General features: G+C 47.7%; 2 protein-coding genes across 2 annotated transcripts; one reads left to right on the plus strand and one right to left on the minus strand.

Annotated features, from left to right (window-relative positions):
* Positions 1 to 249: 249 nt before the first annotated feature.
* On the minus strand, positions 250 to 7,799 carry LSM4 (LSM4 homolog, U6 small nuclear RNA and mRNA degradation associated). Its single transcript, XM_074928146.1, has 5 exons — positions 7,290 to 7,799; positions 7,089 to 7,130; positions 6,862 to 6,960; positions 4,214 to 4,397; positions 250 to 1,734 (listed from the first exon to the last, which is right to left on the minus strand). The coding sequence occupies exons 1-5, from the start codon at positions 7,290 to 7,292 to the stop codon at positions 1,646 to 1,648; spliced, it is 417 nt and encodes a 138-aa protein (XP_074784247.1). The 5' UTR covers positions 7,293 to 7,799; the 3' UTR covers positions 250 to 1,645.
* Positions 7,800 to 7,969: 170 nt separating this feature from the next.
* On the plus strand, positions 7,970 to 24,078 carry PGPEP1 (pyroglutamyl-peptidase I). Its single transcript, XM_074927890.1, has 5 exons — positions 7,970 to 8,045; positions 10,691 to 10,743; positions 16,253 to 16,369; positions 16,898 to 17,130; positions 17,642 to 24,078. Exons 1-5 carry the CDS (start codon positions 8,012 to 8,014, stop codon positions 17,832 to 17,834), a joined length of 630 nt encoding a protein of 209 aa, XP_074783991.1. The 5' UTR covers positions 7,970 to 8,011; the 3' UTR covers positions 17,835 to 24,078.
* Positions 24,079 to 25,629: the final 1,551 nt, after the last annotated feature.

Here is a 25,629-nt window from a genome sequence, read left to right on the forward strand (position 1 = left end):
TGGCTCCTTGGCAGAAGCCACCTCGCCCGGGATGGGGCTCAAGCTCTGGTGCTGGTGGTGAACGCCTCGCCGAGGCAAGGCAGCCATGGAGAACACGTGGCTGCTGTTAGAAACCAAAGGTTTAACCCGTCTGCTTGGGGATTTATTACTTAGACCAGGCCTTAAGCGAGGGTTTAGGCAAGAAGCTGGTCGGGGTCAGGCAGAGCTCAGCGCCGTGGCAGACAGAGAGAGGGACTCGTTTGGTAGAGGTTGGTGATTTATTCCTACTCACCACTGCGCACAAATTCTATAAACATTAAAAAAATAAGTATATATAAAAGCATGTTCTTTACTCATTCTCAATACAGTGGTGCTGGCAAAGAGTAGGCTTCAATATGGGAATCAGTTGTAAAAGAACCAAAAACAAACCAAAAAAACTCTTCAGAACAAGTCACAATATCAGCTTTTCCCCTAAAATGAAGCTGTTTCATCCATTCAGGGTGTCGAGGCACAGCCAGAGCCTCTTCCTTCCCCCCCTCCATGCAGACATTCAATTCAGACCAGCCAGGATATTTTGTGGGTGCATTTTGCTCAGGGGACCCTGCACCCCAGGGGATGGAAGACTGGAGCAACCCGACCTGGGAATTCACAGGAGCTTTCTTAACCTACACGCTCCCACGCTGGTCTGTGTCCTCAAGGAAAGATGATCAGTGACCAGAAAAGGACGTGACAAGTAGGTGTAGTGAAGTCAATCACTAGGTACCAAAAGAAATAAGCTTGAGAAATATTGTCAGAGTTCAGGATTTTGTCACAGGCACGAGGGGGAGTTTTCAAAAAGTGGAGGGGAAAAATAAACCAGCAGCTTGGTTGCTTTTCAGAAAATAAAAACACCCATGAAAAGTTAAGGGGCACACCAGCCTTCCGCGAGAAAACACAGAAAACCCTTTCCTTTAAAGGAAACTTCTAATCTGAAGTCAAATTAGTAATACACTAATTGGGAAACCCTCATTTATCACAACGCTCTCTTGGAAACAACCCCTGAAGGCCAATGCAATGTTCCTTCCAATCTCTCCTTTAAGCCATAGGAGACAGAACTGACTGGCCAGAAAGAGAAGATAAGCAACAGCTTAAAAGTTCGTTGTTTTTGAAAAACCCCAAACCCTTAAGACTAATCATGTAAAGATACAATATCCTCAAGTTCAGTGTTTCTAAACCAAAACACTCGCATCTGTTTACAAATGCAACAAGTTTCCCAAGTTTCAAGTATTAAAAAAAAAAAAAGAATCCAAACAATCTAGAAAAGTGTTTGCCTTCGTTCTTGTACCACTGTACAGGATAATCTTTTTAAATTAAACCTGGTGACCCTGAAAAATTAAATAGTGCTTTCACTCTCAGGAGAAGGCAGAACTTAGGTCCTTACCCATGAATGGTTTGTTGTTTGGTTTTTTTTTTTTAAATATTTCCAATGACTTGCTGACAACAAGGAGCGAATAACTCCACTCTACCAGATTAAATTGTGAGGGGCTTCCAAACTACACGATTCGGGCACTGATCAACTGGCGGAAGAGTAGAAAGGGAACGTTTGTTTTGAACACATGGCAATCCTGAGGTGATAAAAACCAACCGGCATCGCAGCACTGTCCCCGGCCAGGGCACAGACAGCCTCTCATTGCTTTGCTGATTGTCTGCCTGGCTTTTTTTCCTGCTGGCCTCTTCCACTGCCAGGTATTCCTCGGCCACGGCCACCAAACACACCTACGGGGCAGAAAGAAAGAGCATGGATGGAGCAGCATCACTGTAAGCCAGCAACATCTCCCAGCCACTCAGAGCTTTACAGTTATTCGTGCTTTACCCAAGCACACGCTTATTTTCTAGTCTTAGAAGAAAATCCAGAACTTTTAGCTCTCTCCTTGGCAGTTCCAGACCTCGTATTTACAAGCTGGATAAATTTATCCCCTTCGAGCTAGTTCAGTGATACCTCCCCGGTGTGCTGAGCCCTCTAGCCAGCTGTGCTAGCACAGTAAATCAAAGTTAACTTCTGAAAAGTTAACCAAGGAAGCGATATGTTTTAAACCCGCTGGGACGAGCGGGTTATACCGTGTCCCCTGAGAGCTGTAAGGGCAAACCAAAAGCAACGAAGAGGGTGACTCGTTTTGAAGACTGCTCAGCTGCAAAATGGGAAAAAATACATCCCTCTGTCACCACCTCGCTGCTGGACAGAGTGATCTGCTGGCCTGGAGAGGGCAGTGGGCACAGGGCACTGCCAACGAGGCAGCAGGAACTGGGAGGCTGTGGTGAGACCCACTGCAGCGGTACGAGCGTCCTCCTACCCGAGAGCTGCGTCCATCCCTGTCGTGGGAGCCGAGCGCACCCCCGCCCTCCCCTCCCTGCTCAGATTCACCCCGAACAGCTGTTCCAGGCAGTAGTTTTTGTCTTGGCAACACACAAGCGATAAAGGGACCGTGGGTCTACCCTGCCAGCCACCTTCTCACAAAAGGCAGAACCCAAAGGGCACCCAGTCTGGGCACCAGGCAGAAAAGCTTCTCTAGAGCCCTCTGCTCTGGTTGCTTCATCGAGGAGACGTGCCTAAACCAGAGGCAAAAACCAAATTGCTCCTAACCCTGCAGTCTTTGGGATGCTCCCAGAGCTCTGGCTGCTCCCAGAGCAAAGGCTGCTCTGCAAAGTACTTCTGAATTTGGCAAGCTGAGAAGTCAAAGACGAAGGATTACCAGTGTCAGAAACAATAATCCTTTCAACTGTGTGCACAATTATAGCTTTACTTCTGCCTGCCGGCCTCTCAACAAAATTGTCCTGCCTTTTTTTTTTTTTTTTCCCCTCCTCCCTTCATGTCTCAGTAATGAGAGCCAAACCTTTTAGCTAATTAGCAAATGCCAAAGCTTCCCTTTAAAATATTCCATCAGCGAATTTAAGCTGCACATCAAAACAGCAGGGAACTCCACCTCAAACAGAGCTCTCCACAAGGTGGATATTTCCACAGCAGAGAAAAATATTTCAGCTAAAATGTTTGTCCAAATGACCATATCCAAAAGAGCTGTTATGCCAAGGGCTTTGGACACTTGAAAGGGAAGGAGGAAAAATAAAGGAGCCTTCAGATTTGTAAAGGTCACTTTTGCATGCTCGGAGCTTCCAGGAGGTAGCAAGGGAAGCAGAAATCAAAGGGTTTTTTTCCTCCAGAAGTCCCCGTGAGTCGGAGAGGCCGCACGTGGCGTGTCCTGGCGTGGTGGGATGGCCCCAGGTAGATCCCAGCTGTCCGACCAGGATTCCTCACGTAGTCAAATCAAGGGCAGCTCGTTATGGCTCCTCCGCAGAGAAGTTCTGCCTGTCCGTGTCTCACTCCCCAGGGCTCTTTCTGAAACCCAAGATCTCCCAGGCCAAACCCAATCTGCCCGTAGCAAGTGAGGACACTCAGGATTTTAAGCTCCTACTGCAGGCTAAGCCTGTCCTGAGAGCAACCCCGGGGCCGAGCGAGGTGACCACAAGGTGAATTGCAAAGATGTGGCAGGAGGGGTCAGCAGGAAAGGAGAGAAACGGCCCCTGGGCTTCCAGCAGGACAGTTTGGGGAGAAAAGAGCAAATATATCTGCAAGCGCTCTGAGATCACCTAACCGTGTGAAGTGGGGCAGGGAAGGAAGAGTTGTTTTGGTGACCTATTTCTTCGTAAGTGGCAACCTCCCATTTTATCAGAAGCATGAATTATTCATGTCGAGCAGGAAGGACACAAACCCTCAGATATTTTTTTTTTAAAAAATAAATCAACAAGTCAGGAGATCAAAAGCCCCATTATAATGGGAGAAAAGATGATGTTTTTCTCTCATTGCCACAGTCAGAGCCCAGTCTATTTTCAAACAGAATAGCCATTTGTTTCCCTCCCAGACTCGCTAAGCTAACAGACACCAGTTCTGTAGGGCCACGCTCCCCAACTAGCCAGGAGGGGTAGAAACAGTCAAGTTCAGACTCTCTTAGACTCATGCCCAACCCCAGTAAGGAGGGAGGCACATCCCTGGCACGAATCTGTTCTATTCTTTGGCAGAGGCTGCCTTACAAGCGAGGCAACACGCTCGCTCAGCTAGATCTGGCACAGGAGCGGCTCCAGCTTCCCCCAGTCCTGGGATTAAAGCCGAGAAGCAAGAGCCGTTCCTTACACAAGGGGTGAAACTTAAAGGCAGGGATCCCGCTCACCCCACTCCGAGCTGAAAAACAAACAGGATCGTTACCTCGTCCAGCACCTCCAACACCACGGCCCTTCTGTTGCTTCTGCTGTTGCATCCCACCACGGCCTCTGCCCTTGGACACCACCTCTTCTTTCACCATGTCAATTATTTCATCGGGGATACGCAGGTATTTAATCGTGCTGCCACGAATGTAGCACTCTGGCATTCTCCAGAACTTGTCTCCATCCTATCGGGGAGCAACGTGTTAGGCTATGAACAAAACCTGGTGTTTTTGTATCACTTTTGAGGCATTTGAATATTTCTATCGCTTCTGGAGAGCGTGCCAGCTCCGCCAATCTTTTCTGGCAGCATTCATCTGCAACTAGCTGTAAAAAAGGGTGGGTTTTTCCCCCCCACACACACTCCAAAACACGCAGCCTTACAACCTGGGTGGAGGGCACTCAGCCACAAGCAACTGTAGTTTCAATCTGTTCCACAACTGCCTCTAACACACGCAGAAAATAAAGGAAGAGGCGGCTGAGGGAACAAGCACCTTCCCTTCTCGTGTAAGAAGGGACTCGAAAGCAGGATCAGAGAGGAGAGGGTGGTTAGTTACACACAACAGCGACGAACAACAACTCTGGCAAGAAAAACTCAGCTGCAGCAAAGGCGCCTGCACAGCTGGGTTTCTTCTCCAGCAGCCTCAGCTGGGAGTCACCTCGCTCCTTCGCTCCTCTGGGGCGTGGACGGAGCAGAGAGGCAGGTCTGGAGCCAGCTGGCTGCGGGGTGTGTGCCACCAGAGCACAGCAACTGCAGCTGTGGAAAATAAGGAGCTTACAGATTATATATCTATATTTTAAAAGTCTCCGGGCGGCCAGTTACGGAGCAGCCACCTCTAGATGTTGTTTGTTAGTTGTTTAATGCAGTTTCAGGGCTTCACTTCCCACATACCGAGGGCGGCTGTGGGAATAGGGATGGAGCAAAGCTGAACAACAACTCAGCTGCCCATGATGTAACTGGGAGGAGGGACGGGGACCCACCTCGCCCCGTTCCGCCACCGCAGCCCCGGCTCGGCAGCGGCTCCGTCAGGGTTTGGCTGCAGATGGAATCGCTCGAGCCCAGCGATTCTCAAGTGGCAGCATGTGGACGAGGCATCTGTCATGTCCCACAGGAGTAGGTTAAACAAGAACGCCTCGTTCCTTCTCTCCTGGGAGAAAATAGTCAGTTCCCCCCCACACCCCAGGAGTTATTTGGGGCAACTCTGCCTGTACAGGCAAGTCCTTCGCGCACAAGACAAGACAGAGAGAAACAGTTCTCTTCCAAAAGACACCCAGCAAACCCCGCCCTGCCTTGGATCCGCCTGGCTGCTCCTTGGCTCGGGATGCAGGAAGGGATGGAGCCGGGCTCCCTCGCTTCCTCGTTCCGGCCTCCCTGGAGTAAACAACGGCCTCCCGGGCCGGGGCTGCCCGTCCGCCGCCGCTCCGTGCCATCTAGTGGCCAGTCCCCACCAGTACCACCAGCCCCACGCCGGCAGTAGCTCCAGCGCCGCTTTCAACCAGACTTTGGAGCTTTTTTTTTTTTTTTTGCCTAAGGGAGGCAGAGGCACAGCTGATGAGCCTGGCTGCTTTCCTGTGTGGCAGAATCCCTCTAGATCACTCAGAGGGGATAAAAGATGAGCTACCGCTCTTCCACAGCGGAGCACTCAGCTATAGGATGCGGCTTCTCAAGGAGAAGGACAACATCACCCATGTCGTGGGCACAGATGAGGCTTCGCTACCTCCTCTTAGTCCCCCTCCTGCTAAATTCAACAGCAGCTCCTTCCCTGTTTGTTCCACCACAACCCACAAATTTCTAACCCCACTGCTCTGCCCCAAAGCTCCCTCCTCAAACCTCGCTCAGGGTGTTTTACTCTGTCACGCTGACACACAAATGTGCCTCCGTGTCCTGGCAATATCGCTCAGGACTTTCCTGTTGAGGAGACAACAGGTACTGGGGGTTTGCAGAGAGATTTTTCAGAAGAATGAGGATTTCTGCCAGTCTCTCCCACAGAGCTCTGATGTTTTGAGGCAGAGAAAGAGCAGCAACAGCCGACATCCATCCGGCTGCTGCTTCCCACAGTGCACGGCTAGCAGGGACAAGACCAGACATTTCTGACTGAGGTCAAAGCCCAAAACACAGATCCCAATCTTCTGGAGTACCTTTGGCCACGGGCAAAAGTACCAGACAGCTCAGAGCCTCGGCGTGGGTAAACAACAGGCTCCTCCGTTTTGATGTGGAGAGTTAAGAGGGTGAGAGAGAAGCAAGTTAATAAAAGTTAGCACGGCGTTTGAAGCAGATCTCGCTTCTCAGACAGCGTGTGACAGATGAAAGCTCCTTTCTTGGGAAACCCAGCTCAGCATCACAGCACAGGCTACCATGCCCCATCCTGCGCCCCCCCCGGCCTCGCATCGGGAGCCCTCTTGGAGGGGAAACGCTCACAGAGCCCTTCTGTGCTGCGCAGAAACCCACCCCCCTCGAGAGCGCACGCGTGTTCCTTTGTTACAGATACTACAAATAACGGTATTAAACTCGCTTTTCAGGCCAAAGTTACGCTTCCACAGGAGCGACGGCCTCTGAGTTACAGCAGAGCCAGCCCAGCGCCCTCAGGGGACGCTCCCCGGGGGCACGGAGGGTGGGTGACCCCAGCCTGGGGCGGGGGGCTCCAGCCTTACCCGGGACGTGCAGATGACCTCCCGCAGGTTGATGTTCATCCAGTTGTCGCAGCTCACCAGGTGCCCGTTGTACGTCTCCCCGTTCTTCAGCTCCACCAGCTGCAAGAGACGGGAGTCACAGGGCGCCGGTCCAGGCCCGGTACGGGAACCTGTCCTGGTGTTACCGGCAAGCCCAAGGCCAGGGTGGCCTGTGGGGACCGGGGCTGGGCCGCGCTACCGGTACTCACCATGGGGTGGTTCTGCGCCGTCTTCAGCAGGGACAGAGGCAGCTGCGAGAGGAAGAGAGGAAAGAGGCCTCAGGCACCGCCGGGAACCGAGACACCGACCGCGACACCGGGCACGCCGCCCCCGGCGGCGGAGAGAGGCGAGCCAGGCCCTCCCCACGGCTCCAGCCCTGCCGCCCCCGGGCCGGCCCCGCCGCCACTCACCATCGTGCCGGAGCCGCCGCCGCGCCGGGCGCTGCCGCTCAAACCGCCCCCGGCCCCGCGCGGGGCCAATCAGAGCGCGGCGCGGCCCCGGCGGAGCCAATCAGAGCTCGGAATACGGCCTCGGACGTAAAGCAAGCCCGCGGCACCCGGTCCGCGCCTTTACGACAACGCCGCAAACGGAAGAGCGGGGCGGGAAGCGGTGGCGCACCCACAATGCCCCGCGGTGCACGCGCCGGCTTCCCAGCGGCCCCTCCCGGTACCCGCGGATCCAGGCCCCGGTTCGTGCTCTCCCCAGCCCTCCCCCGCCTTTCCCGGGAGGGGGGAAGGAGAACCCCGCGCGTGGATCAGGCCGAGCGCTTTGTAACGGTTTCACCGGCTTCCACCGGGGCCCGCGCTGAGGCGGCCGGGCCGGAGCCCCTTACAGACTCGCCCCTCCCGAGGCCCAGAGCGGGCCGCTCAACGGTGAAGCGGCTCCGGGCCGCCCGGCCCGGCCTCTCCCGGCGAGCGACTTCCGCCCCGGCGCCGGAAGCGGCGGGCACGGGCCGCTCTAGGCGGCTGGGCGGAACGCGCTTTGTGGCCGCGCGGGGGCCGGTCTAGGCGGCGGGGCGGAGCGCGCTCGGTGGTGGCGGGGGGGCCGCTCTAGGCGGCGGGGCGGAGCGCGCTCGGTGGCGGGGCGGGGCCGTGCGCTCAGTGCGGGGCGGCGGCGGCGGGACGGAGCCGCGATGGAGAAGCCGCGGCGGGCGGTGGTGGTGACGGGTACGGGGCGGCGGCGGCGGCGGGGGGAGCTGTCGCGGGCCGGTGAGGGGGTGAATGAAGGGGGCTGGGCGTGGGGTAGGTGGGGGACCCCTTCCCTGAGGTGAGTGAGGGGCGCTGGGTGGCCAGGAGCTGCGGGGAGCGGGGTGCTGTCCTGCTGGGAGTGACTTAAGGAGGGGATGGATGGATGGGGGGGGGCTGTACCCTGGGGGGGCTGTGCCCTCTGTGGGGTGATAAGCAGGAGGTCTGGGGATGGAGGGCGAGATCTGGGGGACTTGAGGACGGGGGCTGCTGTGGGGGGGGGTATTGGGGCTGGGGGGGTGCACGCTGTTCCGTGAGAGGCTTTGCGGCGGCTTCCCTAACGTTTGGCCACACAGTGGGGGGGCTTTGGGATCCCCCTTTTCTATCCCGCAGCCTCCCCGGGGGTTTACTGGTTGGGGAAAGCAGGGGAGCGAATCTCTCAAGGAGCGGGAGAAACATTTGGGGTGCAGGTAGGGATGGGGGGGGGCATTTGCTCGCTGACCACCCCATCCTGAGCCGTCAAGGTGTCGAAGCTGTTACCGAAAATCACCCACGCAGCACTGGCAGAAGCGCCTCAGGGAAGAATATGGGAGGGAATGAAAAGGCCCCGACATCCCAGGCGAGAGCTTGTCAGGCTCCTTTCCCCCGGGGTACAAAGGCCGGCCGGCTTGATTTGTGGGGAAGGCAGTTCTGTGACAAATGGGGAACTTGGTGAAACTATTCAGATCTCCCCCCCACCACCACCACCCCCAGCAGCTGAAGTTGAGGCCGTTTGAATAGCGAGCGCGGGGGCGAGGGGTTTGTTGTCGTCGATGTGCTGGAGCGGTTTTAATTGGAGGCAAGTGTCTTTGCAGAGAGCAGTTGCGGAGAGCGAAGAAGCAGGTGGCAGCAAATTCTGGCTTTCCCAAACCTGTATCTTAGTGCTGAGCGGCCGCACTTGGCGGTGACTAAACAGAAAACTTGCGTCAGTAAATACTCTGCCGCTTGCAATACTTCTCTCTCTTTTTTTCTTCTGTTTTCAGGGAAGTCTGTTTCTAAAACGTTGTCGTTATCAGGTCTATCCTTGTTTGACAATCGATGTCACACTAAATTCCTTTTTAAAACTAGCAGTGGCGTGGTGTTCCGAGCATGTGCTCGCTGAGGATAAGTATTATTTGTGTGCAATTTCTTTTTTAGAACTGTTTAAGGAGATAATCCCATAAAGATCTCTGCAGCTGGTTTACTGCTAATGAGCCTTGGAGGGCCCTATTGTGGATGCGGAGGAACTCCTGGGCATGCTCGGTGGAGTTTCATGCTGTCGACAAAGTTGCTTATCTTCTGCGAAAGAGATAACTCGAGGGATCTATATAGGAGATGAGTCAGAGGAGCAATAGCCTACAGTTGTATTTGTGCCAGTTTGCGTTTGGCTTCAGAGTGAGAGGGTTACGTTACGTGCGTGGGCACCTGTAGAATTTCAGCCTTCCAGCGGCTGAATTGTTAAAAAGAAATAGATGTGTTTTATTTCTTTTGTAAGGCTATTACGATTTCTTTCAGAATTCACGATGGTTTGTTTCTGGGGAGTTGTGTAGGGCATCCCTGACTCGCAGAAACCTCTGAAAAGACATTTGATATTCAAGTTGTTCCCCAGTGCTGCGGTCACAGCTCGCCTTAGTAACACGGGAGGCTTGCTCACAGGAAAACACACCTACATTTTGATTTTGTGGAGACCTTTGGAAGATTTATTCTGTGGAGATATCGACGTTGGTTAGACTGTAGGAGATCCATCAGTGCAGACGAGCCCATGCTGTGCAAATTCCTTAAGTCATCATGTGCAGTGTAACCTCAGACTTACTGTTGATAGCAAATAGAATGTTTCCATTAACGTGTCATATAATATTTGTAGTCCCTCTCAAATGCTTTCACGAGTTAGACAAAATTTATGTCTCTTAATTGCATTAGGCTCATAGGGTAACTCTGACATTTTAAATTAAACCATATTGACGTTGCACCCAGATAAATGGCCTAACCTTTGTGTGCTTGCTCAGGAAAAGATGTTATGGATTACTAGTTAACTCTAAGTTACTCATTAGGAAATGTAGACGTGGTGAGTAAGTACTTTGATAATGCTGTCATAACCTTTGCTGCTTGGCCTAGGTGGGTTGTTAGCAGCATTTTGTTTTATTTCCTCCTAAGGCATAACTAATGCTAACAGAGATCTTGGTGAGCAGAGAGGAAATATTTGAGACAGGCTTGTCCACATTTCTGGAAGCAGCTGCTGTGGGCTAAAACAATCAGGAGTAGAAAATCCAATCATGATTCTCATGCTGTGACATCGGTCAACTTATCTGTTAGTAAGTTTTTCTAACCTGGTCGAGAAGGAAGAAATATGCTTCCCCAGTGTCTGCTGGGAGAAAAGAGTTTCTTTTGAGGCAAACTGTTGTTTTCCTTCACAGTGAAAGGTGTGTAGTTCAAACATTTCTGTGAAGGTCTCTTATTTATTGCTTGGATATAAAGCTTGGGCATCAGAAGGAGAGGATTTTCTGTCAGGGTGTATAAACCAGGAAAGCGTTGGCCAAGCTTTGCAACTTTAAGTTTAGTCAAACCTGTAAGGATGACCTCATCACTCTGGATTTTTACTTCTCTTCCAGGGTTTGGTCCGTTTGGAGAGCACGCTGTTAACGCCAGTTGGATTGCAGTTCAGGTAACACTCTAACTTCGTTCTTAGCGAGTTAAAACAGAGCGCCGTGCTGATAATGTATCCTGCCCGTTTTGGTTTGCAGCTCTTTTGTAACCTGTCTTCCCAGTTTATTAACTGAGACCAGCTCGCTCCAGATATCCAGATGGTCAGCTGGATAATGTTTTATTCACTTCTCAGAAAACAATCCCTTAGCTAGTAGAATTTAATGAGACTGAGTTAATGTAGCTGAAGCGAGTAAGGAATTCGTAGGCTAACTTCCTAGATTTGAAAGATGTTAAATGGGGCAGGGAGTCTGGAATCTTCCTCTGCCGTAGAGAATTCAAAATAAATAAACAAACCAACCCTGAAGAATTTTCATGTTTTTCTCTCAGCTCTAGCTTGAATCTGGGCAAGTTGGTTAACCCTTAAGCCAAGTCTCATCCCTAATGAGACTCCCACCTGGTAGTTTTGTGGACTCGAGCACACTGCGGCGGCATCCAACGTGGGTCTGAATGTCAGGACTCCGACTCCGAAGCAAAGCAGCTGCTGCTGCCTCCTTTCTCCCCTCGGTTCCTTCTGCGGCCGCCTGCTTTCGGTGGCAGAGCAGGAGGAGTGAGGGTTCAGGCAGTGTTCGTGCTCTGGAGCAGGTGATGCTCGACGGACCTTGCTGGAGGCGGGAGCGCTCGCAGAGGATCGTTGCTCGAGCAGATCGTACACGCTCAAACAAATGGAGTTTATGCCACTTGTAGCTGCGTGAGCGTGCTCATCATAACGCTGATATATTCACAAACGAGGCCAGAAGAAGAAATCAAACTCTTGCTAGGTGCCTAACCCAGCTGAGGAGTTAAGGTTGCTGGCTGTAAAAGCATTAGCGAGGGACAGTGCTGCCACATTATCCTGTTTCTTCCTTATTTGTCACTTCTGAATGCGGTTTATGACAAAGCTACTGGGAATTCCAGGGTACCTTTTAGTACAGTTGCCCAGGGAATTAAATCTATTTTTCTCCCCAACACATCTCTCCTTCCCTTCAGAACTCTGAGATTAATATCTTCTTTAGAATGCTTTTAAATTAAATCACAAACTCTAATCAATTACAGTCAACTAATGTCCAGATGTCTAATGTGTCAGCTGCTATAAGAAGACCAATCCTTTGCCTCCAAAAGCCTTTTGGAAATGAATATATTTGAGTTAGAGTTCGCTCGGTTTAAGTTTGGGGAAAAATGCAAGCTGTGTATGTGGGGGGGAAAAAAAAAAAAAAAAAGCATGTTACTGATATTTAGTAATGAGGCTAATTGATTTGGTTTGTTCTTATTCGTGTAACGTCAGTTGTTGTAAACAAGCTACTTTTATTCTAGAGGAGATAGACAAAAGGGTATTGTGCTTCTGGGACAGGAAGAGTGGTGAGTGTTCGGATGTTGCTTACAAAACCAAACCTGATGTATAATTCCTGTAAAGAGAAATGGCGTGTCATTCCTTCAGCCCGGCAGCTCGAGGCTGCTCAGCTGTGTGGCTGATAGATAAAGTAATCACGTGCATTTTAAATTCATTTTATGGGCTTGGGGGTGTTGTTTTGAGAGTATTAAAACTACAGTTGGTGGTGTGCGATCTGCTGTGTCGGAGCCCGTCTTCCTCCGAGTCCCGTTGAACAGCTCATGCTAGCTTCTAACTAAAAACATCAACTTTCAGGCAGCGGGGAGGATTTGCCTTTCCTTACCCCGTCTCAGCCCTGAGAGGCCCAGACAAAAAGGAACAGCATGTCTTTGAGCACATGCGAGTTGGGCATTGTGCAAGTTTCAGACAGGGGACTTCATGGAGCTGAGTGGACACAAAGGCGTGTCTGAGTTTCTGAATCCCAGACGGTGTGATCTGCATTTTAATAGAAGAAAAATCAATTAAACAATCTTTGTAAGTCCTTCCTAGCTTTAGGGCTAAGCTAGTTCTGGTTTATTACATCTTTTATTATTCTGCATCCCGAGGATAAAATTCTCTGCTTTTCTTTCCAGTCCTCTTTTTGGTTTTATTTGGCTTGTATAGAACACGGGTACGGTGTGTCTTTTCCCCCAGACTGCAGGGAATTTCTAGTATAGCTGTTCGGTTTTCAAAGCTGAACGACTTTTACACGTGTGTACCTTAACTAGTGGCAGTAGCAATCTAATAATGGTAAGATCAAATGCAAGATCAAATGTTTGGGGACTTTTTTTACGCACGGGGAAGAGATTTTCCTATAAATTCAGAGGGAAGAATAACTTCTTCCCGCTTTCTTTTTTGAGGCTTCTGTGTTTTCATCGTTCTAATATTTCCTTTGAGGAATTTTTTCCGCTGCAATTTTTGGTTGGGAGAGACCTTTCTTTCAAGAAGTTGTTACTGAAACGGGCTTTCTCAGTGCATTTTCTGGCCTCCCTGATGGGACTGAGGTGCAGGCACAGGTGTGCCCCGTGGACTGTGAAGCTAATGGGCTCCTGCCTTCATCCCCCCGAAGTGCTTCTGACTGAGCCCGAGGAGGAGGAGAGAGGTCAGAGTGCGTTTTGACATTACTAAGGACAATTGCTGTCAGGGTGTCTAGACAGACCTGATAAGGATATTAAAGGCTCACAAAGACGACCATTGTTGAGGGGTCAGGGAATCGGTCAAACGTGTTCGTTTTTCTATATTTGTCAGGTATACAAGGCTGGGGGTAATAAGTTGTCTGGGGGCCAGCGTACATCTTTATTATTGAATGGAAGCGCCCCAGCGCTGTGTTTGGTTAAAAGAGTTGTGAATTTGTAAAGCTACCGTTTAGTTTGTCTGCGTTTGGAGAAGGTGGCTGTCGCCGAGATGGTGCTGCCCACACGGCCCGAGGTTTCTTGCTCCCTGTCGATGCTGGTTCTGAGCAGCCGGTAAAACTTTCTGCCATCAAATTCATCTTTAGGAGCTGTTTCACGCTCTTTAGAGAAGTGATAATGAATTCCTACCAATTAACGCTCCGGAGATCTTCTTAAAGAGACTGACTTGTATTTGAATACGCTCATTTGTAAACTACTTACTTTATTAACGCACCACATAAACCAGCTAACGTTTTGAAGGCAGATTTGTGTAAAGAAGATGTGATGAAACATCACTTAGCATCCATCTCTGGTAATGAATGTCTGTGTGTGCCAGACACTAATCAATACAGCAAGCCTTTAATATCAGCCTTGCCCTCAGAGCCAGAGCAAGTGATTTATCATTGTTGTTGCTCATATCTGCTGGTCCATGAAAGTCTTACTCTTGCCTTTGCTGCGGGGTTTAGTTATCTTAAATCTTGTTGCGCTGTCTGTGGTCTGTCCATACAAGTGTCAACGTTTGTTTTTTTTTCTCAGTAAAGAAACAACTCCTGCTGATAACTGCAGAAAAAATAAAAAATACGGATACAGCTCATGTTTATACAGAGGAGGTGGGATTGGGGGAGTCCAAAAACCTCAGCTTGTTCTCTCCTTTTAACTGTCTTTAATTCGGAAGACTTAGGGAAACACAAGATTTGAAATGGAGTAAGCTTCGCCGAAAATAGCTAATCTGCACTCCTTAGCCTGAAGTTTGCAAGTATAATTTCTGTGTGCAGGAAAAGAAAGCCTAAGAATTGCATGAAAGAGCAGCTCTTGGTTCTGATCACTGAATCTGAACCTGAAATAGAGATAACTCAATCATTCAAGAATATTTTGAAAAGTCCTTTGATAGTTTGATGGCTTCTGACATTGCTGTTTCTGCTTCTGATCCATGAGGACAACCACGGCAGTTTACGAGTGTGAGTTGCAGGTTATTTTCTTGCTGCACGTGCAGCCCCGTCGGTGTTAGCACGAGGAACCATTCTGAGCTTTTGGCACGAGTAAGCTTGCGTTTTTCAACCGACACGTATCTCGGAGGAGAGCAGCACCAGATGACGCGCTTCTGCTACGTATTAACTTGTGAAAAGCTGGAGTTGGTTCTTGTAACAAACACAGGCCTGGCGATACAGATGCAAGAGCACACGGCTCCTTCTGCCTTCAGAGGGAAGGATGCACTCGCAGCTCCTTTCCAGAGGAGACTGAGCTATGGGAGGACTCAGACTAAGGCTGTTAGCTTTGTGGCATGTACAGTCACTTAGCAGTCTTGAAAAGCAGCTGTAAAGTTTTTCAGAGTGCCAAAAAATGTTGTCTTCATCAGAGGGAAACTTGATCCGAGTGAGATGCTGTTGGAACTAATTAAACACGGTAGCTGAAGTCGCTTCAGCTGCTGGAAAAGTGCCTCCCGGTGTAGACTTGTACAAGGCTCCTAGGTTTGAGCTCAGCTGATAGTTTTAAGAATATTTTTTTCAGAGGCTTCAGACCCTGCGGGTGTATCCTTTCCTTGAGTTCTTGAAAGTTTGGGTTTGATGGCTCTGAAAGGTTGCACTTCCGATGAAGTCCTGTTCTGGGCTAGACTGGCAAAGTCTGAAATACCAAATGAGCAAGGCTCAAACCAAAGCCTTACTGGTGAAACTGGAGTGTGCTGGAATGGAGACCAAAGCAGAGCAACGGGGAAGTGTCCAGGACCATGAGCTGCATGCAGAGGGAACTCAGAGCGTTGGGGTGAAACTGTGTGCTTTCCAGTCAGGTATACTGGGGGGAAAAAAGAAAAGATCCTTCCCCTTCCCTCTGATTTTAAAGAAGTCTGCAAGATATTTAACTGACACTATGTGTTTTAAAAGGTTTAAAGGAAATTGGCTAAGTTGATTGCCTGGATATTTGGGATGTTTTCAAGGCATGGCTTTAGTTAACGTTTTAGAGGGAAAAATAATTTACTGCATTAGTCGAGTCACTACAATGGTAACAGCTCATGTTGCAAAGTTAAGTACAATATACTGGGTATAGGTAAAGCCAGCGATGGAAACCTGGTTTACATTTTGGAAACAGGCTGCACTGTATGCCAGATTCTGCCAAAGTAAAAGTGAGACAAATATGTTGAGGAGGGTGTGCCAGTGTTGCTTCAGTATCTGATACGAGGAGTGTTCGCTGATGTTTGTGGGGACTCACAGCCACAGAATCGGAGCCTGGTAGCACTGTCACCTAATCCTGAGAGCTCTTTATCTGCAAACAGATAGGAATTCGCTCTCCGGGCCAGGAGTCCTGAGCAAGGACAAATTAGACAATGAATATAATCCTCCCGATTCTACTTTCTCTACATAACGCCTAGTTCTTTCAAGAAGTGAATATAACTATAAATAATGCAGCCAACCTTTCTTTTGAGTGTGGGTGTTGCTGATAACTATTGTCAGTTAAATGTTGGTTTCTTTGTTATACACACATCAGAGCAAAACAAACGGTCCTGTCGAAGACTGTTAACACAGGTGGAGAGATGTCTTTGTTGTTCCCTCTTATGTCTGGGTTTGGGTTTTTTTCACAGTGGTGTTTACAAGGTTATACAGCCTGCAGTGAGAATTGATGTTAGTCCCTCACAGCAGACTTGCTCTGCCCTTAAACCTCCCTGAAGTGTATCCTCTGCTGAGTATATCCTCCTCCTCGTCTCTGACCATCTTGGCTTCGTTTCCTTATGTTCTCAGGAGTTGGAGAAGCTAGGACTGCGAGATGACGTGGATCTGCATGTCTATGAAGTCCCAGTTGAATACCAGACAGTGCAAAGACTCATTCCTGCATTATGGAAAAAACACAGTCCACAAGTGAGTGAGTGCAGGGAGGAGGAGAAAAGACAGGGCAAAGGGTTGAAATCTGTCCTGCTTACAGCAACGAACGTAATGCGAATCCCATTTTTTAACGTATGTTCAGCCTGGTAGCCCCTCGCTAGGTCTTTTTTTCTTGCGAGAACATGTGAATTTGTAGAATTTTATAGCTCAAATTAGAGTGCTCCAATTAACGGGAGCAGTCGGTGCGAAGAGGCTGCTGCAAAGGGCTGTCTAGACAGCTGGTGGTTAGTCTGTGCCACCTGGGCTCCTCAGCAATGGGCTGGGCTCTGAACCTGCCAACCTGCATGTTAACCCGGATTAAATTACAATTTAGGCCAGGAGGGGGTGAAACAAGAATTGTTCTGTACCAGGCCCACGACTTCATTGATAAAATGACTTATTACTGCGATACTCGTGTAAAAACTCCAGTAACAACTCCATCAGTCTCTAACTGGGAATAGCAGGCTGTTGATTTTCCACTGTTTGTCCGCCGGTTTGATCGAACGTGTTTCTTTTCTCTTGTAGTTGGTGGTTCATGTGGGTGTTTCGGGTATGGCTACGACTGTAACTCTGGAGAAGTGTGGCCATAACGTAGGTTATAAAGGCTTGGACAACTGCCGTTTCTGCCCGGGCTCTCAGTGTTGTGTTGAAGGTGGCCCAGAATGCATCGATTCCATTATCGACATGGACACCGTTTGCAAGAGAGTCTCAGCGTTGGGGCTGGATGTGACTGTCACCATATCTAAGGACGCCGGCAGGTACGGGGTCACCAGCCATCGATGGGGACAGCAGACTCATCCCACAGGGCCTGTTCCCTTCAGGCTCAGCTCCTGAGCTCTGTACAGTTCATAGGCGCTCCACTTCCCACGGCGCTGGCGTGGGAAAACAGTCTGAAACGTACAGACCCAGAGTTGGAGACTTCAAAAAAAGGAAAATTCCCCTTCTAGAAATTAAGGGTTTTTTATCAAATGTGTGCATTTCAGCCTAGGGAGCAAAGGATTCAGAAATCTCTTCTTTAAAACACCATCTTATTTTTCAGTGATCGCCCAATCAGGAGGAGGGGAAAAAGAAAAAGAAAATAAAGAGATCTTTACATTTTTTTGTCCTAAATTTGATTAAAGCAATGTCACAGACTCTTGTGTTCCACTCTATTGTGGCCCACTCTCTGCTGCAATGCTGAACGATAAGAATACACGGTCCATCCCGTCCTGCGCTTTGCACGGTGTATTTGTCACTTGTTGCTAAATAAGCTTTATTCTTGTATTTCAGATACCTCTGTGACTTCACTTACTACACTTCCTTATACCAGAGCCGTGGGAGGTCAGCTTTTGTTCATGTGCCTCCGCTGGGAAAACCATATACCGCAGAACAGCTGGGTCGGGCGCTACAGGCTATAATAGAAGAAATGCTTGATGTTTTGGAGCATTCTGAAGACAAAATCAATTGTCAGCATGAACACTGAAAGTGGGCAGAAGCTATCTTAGTATTGCACTTCCAAAATTTTCCCTGCTACTGAAGTAACTGGGGAAAACGGTCTGAAACGTACAGACCCAGAATTGGAGACTTCAAAAAAAATTCCACTTCTAGAAATTGACTTTTTTTTCTTTTTTTTTTTTTTTGTCAAATGTGTGCATTTCAGCCTAGGCAACAAAGGATTCAAAAAATCTCTTCTTTAAAACACCTGCAACTACTCATTTCTGAAGTGACTGAAGTGTGTGTGCTGTGCTTTATCCAGAGCTTATCTGTCAGCCAAGTGACAGCTACTGACCCGTCTAATACAGCGCAGATGGAAAATTTCTCCTCTGGACTTGACGTTCAGGTGCAGGGAATTGATAACCCAGTCTTCTAATGACTAGTTTTTGAGTTGAAAGGTTTGCTTTCGTTTTGTTTTGAGGTGTTTTTTTTTTTTCCCCTCTTTGGCCCAAATTATAGGTTACAGCGTAAAAGTACAGCTGAAAAGAGTTGGAATGGGGTGGGTTTGTCTGTCGTAAAACGGCGCTTGATGGAGACGAGGAGTCTTTGAAATTGCTTTGCTGAAACGGAAAAATATTTTAGGCACCGATTTCTCGCCCCACGTTGTCCAGATTTTCGTCGGGTCCTCTGTTATGTACTGGTTAACTGGTAGCTGCAGATAGAAGGGATGTGTTTTGGGTTCCTTTTGTTGTGGAGCAGGAGATACCTTTTTTTTTTTTTTTTTTTAAATTTTAATTTTTTGATTTTGTAAACAGTATGAGCCGAACTTGCGCCAAATATTTCCAAATGTCTTTTTTATTACGCTCTCGATGCCACCTTCCTCACTCAAGTCAACCATATACCTCCTGTACAAAACACATTGTTTCATATGTGTATAAAACAAATCATTAGCGGTTAAATAGCTTTGCTAAAGGCCACTTTCTCCGCAGGAGATCTTTATCCTAGACTCTTGGTGCTAGCTGTTATTTTTAAGGTGAAGGTTGAGTAATTTATAACTTCCTCGGTTATAAATTTTCATTCTTGTTAAAGGTTAGAAGAGTAATGTTTAACTTAAATTCCAAGTTGCCACCTTGATTTATTATAGGCATAAATATGCAAACGTGCGGATTCAAAGACATTCTGCCAAATCAAATCTAAAATCTTAAGCCTATTCCCGCTGTCTGTAAACCAGAGGCAGTTATTTGAAAACTACAAATTTTGCTTACAATGAGTATTCCGGGCTGTTTATTACTGTCCCCCTCCCAATGGGAGGGTACAAAGTGCTGCTTCTTGTGTGAACTTTCCCAGTAATTAGCGTGGGGAAGTGTACATGCAGGTTCTAAGCAGGACTTTAAAAGTGGTTGACGCTAGTCGTGCGTGTAGATTTGCTTCTAAATTACAAAACTCCACCAAAAGACGGAGGGTGTTACAGTGGGAACAGACACAAAATTCGTAATCCATGACCAGCAGGCCTCATTGAGGGGCCATTTAAATGAAGAAGTCTGTGATTTGGTTCTTTTATGAATATATATATATATATATCTATTAAAAAAACCCACAACACTTTGAACCGTTTTAAAATACCATTATTTAAATTTTTCTAATGATGAATGATTCTGCTATAGTATCTCTCAGTGAGAGCTGCCATTAACTTGCTGTTTTCCAGTAGAAGTCTAGTGACAAAGGAAATACCACTTCTTGTAACCCTCGAGAGAGGAGGAAGACTTCTGCAGTTGTAGTAACTTTACTAAGGGGACCTGTTTATGAAGATGTTTGGATAGACTTCTGCTTTACCGAGGAAATTACCGCTGTATTTACTCTACAGGCTTTCCTGATCAAAAGAGTTTGCCTTCAAAGTAAATATTCTCTTTTGCATTCAGATACGAAGTAGCACTTGTCAGATTGTCAGCAGGCAGGCGGGCTTTCTGATTAGTAATTTATTATATTTAAATATTTTGTTTAAATATTCGTGGTTTGACACATTTCTGCAAATAGTTGAGCTACCTGTAGGTTTATTCCTTTATCTGGTAAGTTTTTGTCATCGGTGTACCTTAGCTGCTAAAAGAGGAGTAATTCATGTATTCTGCTAAGTTCAGCCAATTGATTTAAGTCATTTTCAGTAACGCTATTTAATTTACGTTTGACGTAGTTGTGAAATACAATGGGAGTGGAAGATCAACAGTTTAGTGAGGCGATAACAAAGTAAATGATGGTGGCGTGGAAGCAGCCGTGGGAAGGGCTGGTGGGTGCTGTGGGGAGGGTCTGTCCGTGGGTGCTGTGGGTGCCGTGGGGAGGGTCTGTCCGTGGCCATCCCTCTCCTGGAGCGGAGCGGGTGGAGCAGGTCACTGCCCGGGCTCTGTGAGTGAGACGGGTCTCAGCGAGCCGTGCCCTGTCCGTCCCTCTCTGTCCAATGTTTGTGCTTCCTTCGAGCGGAGCAGCAGCCCTGGAGATGCCCCTGATGTGGCTCCAAATCCCTCGGCAGGGAGGGCAGCCAGCGGCGGCGGCGCGGGGAGAACAGTTTTCCACGCTGGTTTATTCAGCCTGGGGAGTTCTGTCCCGTTCGACACCTAGAGATGTTCATTCCTGGGTGCTCCCTGCTGCCCAGGGGGAAAATCTTGAGCTGATTTCCACGACTGCTGTTTGTCTAAGGACTGCAGTGGTTGACCTTCTCCGTGTCAGTGTGAAAAATCTCATTTTTTGGGAATACTTTGCTTTTGGGCGTCGCTTTGAGCTGTGCGTTCCCTCATAATCTTGTTTTTGTGAAGCTTCCGTGTGATCAGTTTATTAGAAAACATAATTTATTTTATAACTTTTGGGGGTTTTTGAGAATTAGTCCTCAGAGCTTGTATTTGTAAAGGGTGTCTTGGTGGTAGAGAAATTTTGTATAGTGAAACTTTAAAAAATGGCATTAAACTAATTTTATTTAATCTGACCTAAATTAAATACTTTTGTTTTTTTGAAAGTTTTTTTTTTGATAAATCCATTCATTCATAATGCCTTTTCTATAGGTTTCCATTTTCTTTGGAAATAGGACGTCGAACTAATGCAGAGCTTCAAAAAGCTGATGTTTTGTGTAATTCTGACTATTTACTTTCTCTTCCAGATCCTCAATAAATAGAATTTGCTAATTTGCACTGACTGGGAGACCTGTTGCCAACCACAAAAAATGTTGTGCTAGCGAGCAAGCGTAGGAAGTTCAAGTTCAGTGTTAATTACCGTGCTTGCAATTTGTAAAATGTAAAAGCTGGTAAAGTTTTTAGAATCCTGTGATTGCAGAATTGTCTCTGGGGTTACGATTCACGGGGAAACGGGGGTGAGAATATTTTGTGTGGAAGAGAGAATTAGGGAGGTTCCACTGTATCGGGTCTGATGTCATTTCAGCTACTTGTTGGCAGCTTGGGGTAGGAACTGGCTAACGTGTTGGTGAAGTTCGGTGATGACAATTTAATTGTTTCAGTTATTAAATGCTGCGGAGGATTTTTGAGGAACTCCAGGCACTCGTGAACTCCTTCATAATTTGATGACGCTGATGTCGGGAGATATTTCCTTTGAATTAAACGTGGTAATTACTCTGTAAAACACGTCAAAAAGAAACTGTGAGCTTTGACGGTTTCTTTACCTTAAAGACTTGTGAGGGACTTGATGATCCTTGTGGGTTCCCTTTGAACTTGAGATGTTCTGTGGTGTGGTTGGAGGTAAACACCCACTCTCCAGAAGCTGTCTGTACCTTTTTTTGGCAGCTTTCGGAAAGGATGTCCAAAACCCTTAAGATGGTAGGGGAGCAGTTCACGCTTACCTGGAGCGTTCCCCAACCTGATTACTTCCTCCTAAACGTGGTAGTAGTGGGAAAGGATGAAAAAGTCATGAAGATGGTCAGAGGTGTTGAGTGTGGTTGTGACATGAGACTGCAGCCAAGAACTGCTGAGCTTCAGGAGTCCTTCCAGGGAGGACCCGACTGAGGGTGTTTCAAAGTTTAAAGACTTCATGAAAACCAAGCAGTTGCTCTGCTCTCACCCCGAAGACGAGGGAAGTTCAAAGGCAAGGCGTCTAGAGTAAATTTGAGATAAACACTTCGTGACTGGCTCCTTGCAGAAACGGAGAAGGCGTTTGCGTGCAGCGCCGCGTTGTGAAGCGTAGCCTGATGCGTTGGGTCCTGCCTGCTGCCCGCAGCAGAAAAACAGACTCATTGAACCAGGGCTCTGATCTAACACGTCAACTTCTCTTTGTCTCCGTAGGGTTTGCACTGCACGTACTGTGGTAAGTCAGGTAGGAAACTCTACTATTTGTATTTACTTACCTAGACAGTCACGCTTAGATGTAGCATTCAAACTCCGGTGCGTCTCTCACTGCTCTGCCGGTTGTGCAGGCAATATTTAACCTTTCGTGCCTCAGTCAGCTGGCAAAGGGGATTATTCCAGGCTGCTGTCAGGCAGCGCCGTGCCTGGGATAAAAGTCCAGGAGCTTCCAGGCCTGCAGACTCGCAAAGGGACAGCACAGACTCCCAGTGTTGTTATTTTTGTTCGTGGCAAAGTCTAAAAAAGTTATAATCCGCTTGAAGTTCTAATACTCAAATAATCTCCGTTTGATTGTGTGATTCGTTGACCTCGCATGCAGGCTTTCTGATGAAATGTCTAACAGCAATTGCAGTAGGAGGAGCTTCTCAAAACCAAAAATGGGAAAAACCGCATAAATAAATGAGTTGAATCGGTAATTCCCCGCTAACACAAGAGCTAGCGGTGGGCTAAAGCAGCAGTTATGGTCTGACCATGTTACTTCATGGGTTAACTCGTGACTCGTGCATCTTTTCTAACTTCTAGTGTGTTTCTAACTCCCTAACCACGCAGCCCATGCTCAGACACTAAAGCTACTTTAAGAGTGAGTGGTGGTGTTTGACAGCTGACTGGAAACCGGTATGTTTAGAAGTAGAAAGTACACTTGTGGGGGGTTTGTTGTTGTGTTGGGTTTTTTTGGGTTTTTGTTTTTTTTTAATTATGATTTTCAGATTTCATCCCACAGTGCAGATAATAAAATTGTCGGCAGTTAATTTGTACATACTTTCATAAAGTAACTTTGTTCCTCTTGTCTCCTTTACTTTAGTAGGCTATCCCATAATATTTTAACGAGAGAAATTTCAGAGTTGTGAAGGCTTTCCTTCAAACTGCATCTGTTGGCTTGGATAAAATACCCCTAGTTGATACCATAACTACACATCTTGACGTAGATGGATTTGTTATTTTTGCACCAGAAACCCTGATGTTTTGCAGTAAAAAGTGCACTTTTTCTTAAAAAAAAAAAATAATTTGTATTCATGTCTGATTAGTGTCTTATGTGATGAAAGTGAGATTCTGCCAAACCTCCAAAGCTGAGGATATTGTTAATTCTTCATCGTATTAATTGAAACCTGAGATCTGCTTCTGCTCAGTCTATTTTAAGACAAAGTAGAGAAGAAAATGCTTCCCCATAGATAGGAATTTAAATATAGGAAATGAAACTATACACTGCCCTTAAATAAAACTCTGTGCTACTTAAAATACACGTTCAGGTTTTCTATTGCACCAGCTTCTTAAATCGCAAATGTTTACTTTGATTAAACAGGGAGTGCCTTGTCCTGTGCTGGGCTCACGTTTGGAAGGCAGAGTGGTGGTGATGGGGACAGATGAGCCCTTTGCACATAAGGTGGGTGGAAAGACGGGGCTTTTCGGCACTGGGAGAAACTGCTGAACTTGTTTGGTGTCCCCTTTATCCAAGGATGCTCTTCAGAAACTGAATTGAGTTCTCGAGGTTTTCTGACACACACTCGGACCTGACAAAGGGAAAAAAAAAAAACCAACAGTTTTTGCTGCTTCGTTGTCACTCTTGGTTAGGTTGGCCAAATTTGTGAAGGTTTTTCCGTCTCTCCTTTAAGGTTAAGTGTTTCGTTCAGACTCTGTTACGCATGTTAGAGCATCACTCAGCCTCTCGGGTCCTCCGTTCGTTAATTGTGGTGAAATAAACAGTCGTCTGTCTGGGTATCTCAGGTGTTGCCAATCTCATGCTTATCAAGACCCTTGGAGCTACAATTCTAAATCTGTTGGGGCTTCTGTTTTTCTCAGTGTGTTCTTGCAGTGCCTTGTAAAACCAAACAATCTAGTGTGTCACAAAAGGGCTGTGTAATAAAGAACCGTTAACATACTTTCAGCTTGCTGTTGCTAGACTGGACTTTGTAACTGAAAATTTAAACCGATGTTTCAAAGTAAATAAAGAGTTTAACTCTGGCTCGTGGTGCTCTTTAACAGTTGTCGGAGGAAGGTGTTTGTAAAGATTGCTTTTTGTAGAGTGGGAGTTACATCCCAGTGATCTCAGACTGACCAGACAGCAGCGGTTTTGGTTTTAGACCATCCCCTGAGCACCCTTGGAGGATTTGCATCCCCTGCCCTGTCCCACGAGGTTGTTTTTTTAGAATGAGAACTGATGCTCTTGAGCCTCGTTCTCTTAGACCTCAGCTGCGTATCTTGGATGTTTGTGCCATTTTATTCAGAAGAATATTTAGGAATTTTATCTTGCCATCTTCTATTATGTACATGTGTTTCTTTTAGCTGTTACGTTCTCTCTTCGTCCTTCGAGGTAAATTTTCCAGCCCTCGCTTAGACCACGTATCCTAACGGAGCAACAGCCAACCCTTCTAAACCCAGTGCTGTGCTGAAATATTTACACAAAATTTTGTTCAGCATTGCTGATATTAAAATACAGAGGCCCAGGGAGTGGATCCTGCCCCTGATTTAATGAAGACTCTTCCAAGCACGCGGCAGGACGGTCAGTTCTCAAGAGCCTGTAACCCTGACAGCTTTGGGGAGCAAAAACTACTTAAATTTGTGAGTCTGAGACCCATTTCACTCCGAGCTGGATAATTCCAGGAGACAGTGGTGAAAGGATCTGATGAATAACCCCCCTTGTACTCTTCCCACGTGAAAAACGCCAATTCTACTCAGATTTCTGGATGTTTATTCACAAGAAAAGTCTCGATAGAACCTCCCTCCGCATCTCGGAGAGCGGAGTTTGGAGCCGTGGTCCTCCAGTGATTGGAGTTGCCTCTCTGCACGCTAAGCTGGGATCAGGCCAAGACTAACTCTGGTCTTACCCCACCCATGACGTCAAACAAACAAAAAAATAACTCTTCCTTCTTTGTTCTTAGATGAGGGATGTGTACAGCCCAGTCTGCTCTTGTTAGTGCTTCTGGGATCCGCAGCGGCTGGAGCACGAGTGGTGAGAGGATGTTCTGGGCATCGGTAACGAGCGAGGCTGAGCGGGATGTGGGACTTGCAGTCGCTTTCCTGGGGGAAAAGTGCTAAAACTGGGGTGTGCTGATGTCTGAGGCACGAGGAGCTGGAGATCACAGCTCGCCCGATTGACTTGGGTTTCCTTTTTCGCTTGAGTTCCGCAGCCATGTCCTGCCCGGTGAACCCTAAATCTTGTCAGGTTTTTTTCCAGATCTGTCACTTAATAAAGTGTTTCTGCTTTACACACCCTTTCCTGTTCTCACGTGGGCTGAAATGGCAGCAGCAGTTCCCTGTCTCTCCATAGACTTAGTCTGGGCCAAAGGGGGTTTCAGCAACGCAGCCTTGTGGGATGCAGCAGGTGACCCGCTGGCAGTGGAAGCTGCTGTGATTCCGAACCTGGCTCGGATCCACGGACTGCAAATCCCTCGCAGGCTTCCTAAGCCTCTTGGGAACCCGCTGTAAGGCATTTTCTAGCCAGATTTCTTCTGCCACTCTCTTCTTCCGGAGGAAGAGCTCTCTCGAGGATCGTAGGAAAATGAGCAGCACGCC

Source organism: Athene noctua, chromosome 27, assembly GCF_965140245.1.
Source record: "Athene noctua chromosome 27, bAthNoc1.hap1.1, whole genome shotgun sequence".
Taxonomy (NCBI): domain Eukaryota; kingdom Metazoa; phylum Chordata; class Aves; order Strigiformes; family Strigidae; genus Athene; species Athene noctua.

What these genes read in the sequence shown, in the direction of transcription:
- LSM4 (XM_074928146.1), bottom strand. An exon ending in CGGCGCAGAACCACCCCATG is followed by an intron (nt 6,961 to 7,088) that starts GTGAGTACCGGT and finishes CGTCTCTTGCAG; the next exon opens with CTGGTGGAGCTGAAGAACGG. An exon ending in TGTTGGAGGTGCTGGACGAG is followed by an intron (nt 1,735 to 4,213) that starts GTAACGATCCTG and finishes TCTGCCCCGTAG; the next exon opens with GTGTGTTTGGTGGCCGTGGC.
- PGPEP1 (XM_074927890.1), top strand. Translation starts at nt 8,012, where the DNA reads ATGGAGAAGCCGCGGCGGGCGGTGGTGGTGACGG. An exon ending in GCGGGCGGTGGTGGTGACGG is followed by an intron (nt 8,046 to 10,690) that starts GTACGGGGCGGC and finishes CTTCTCTTCCAG; the next exon opens with GGTTTGGTCCGTTTGGAGAG. An exon ending in CCAGTTGGATTGCAGTTCAG is followed by an intron (nt 10,744 to 16,252) that starts GTAACACTCTAA and finishes TTATGTTCTCAG; the next exon opens with GAGTTGGAGAAGCTAGGACT.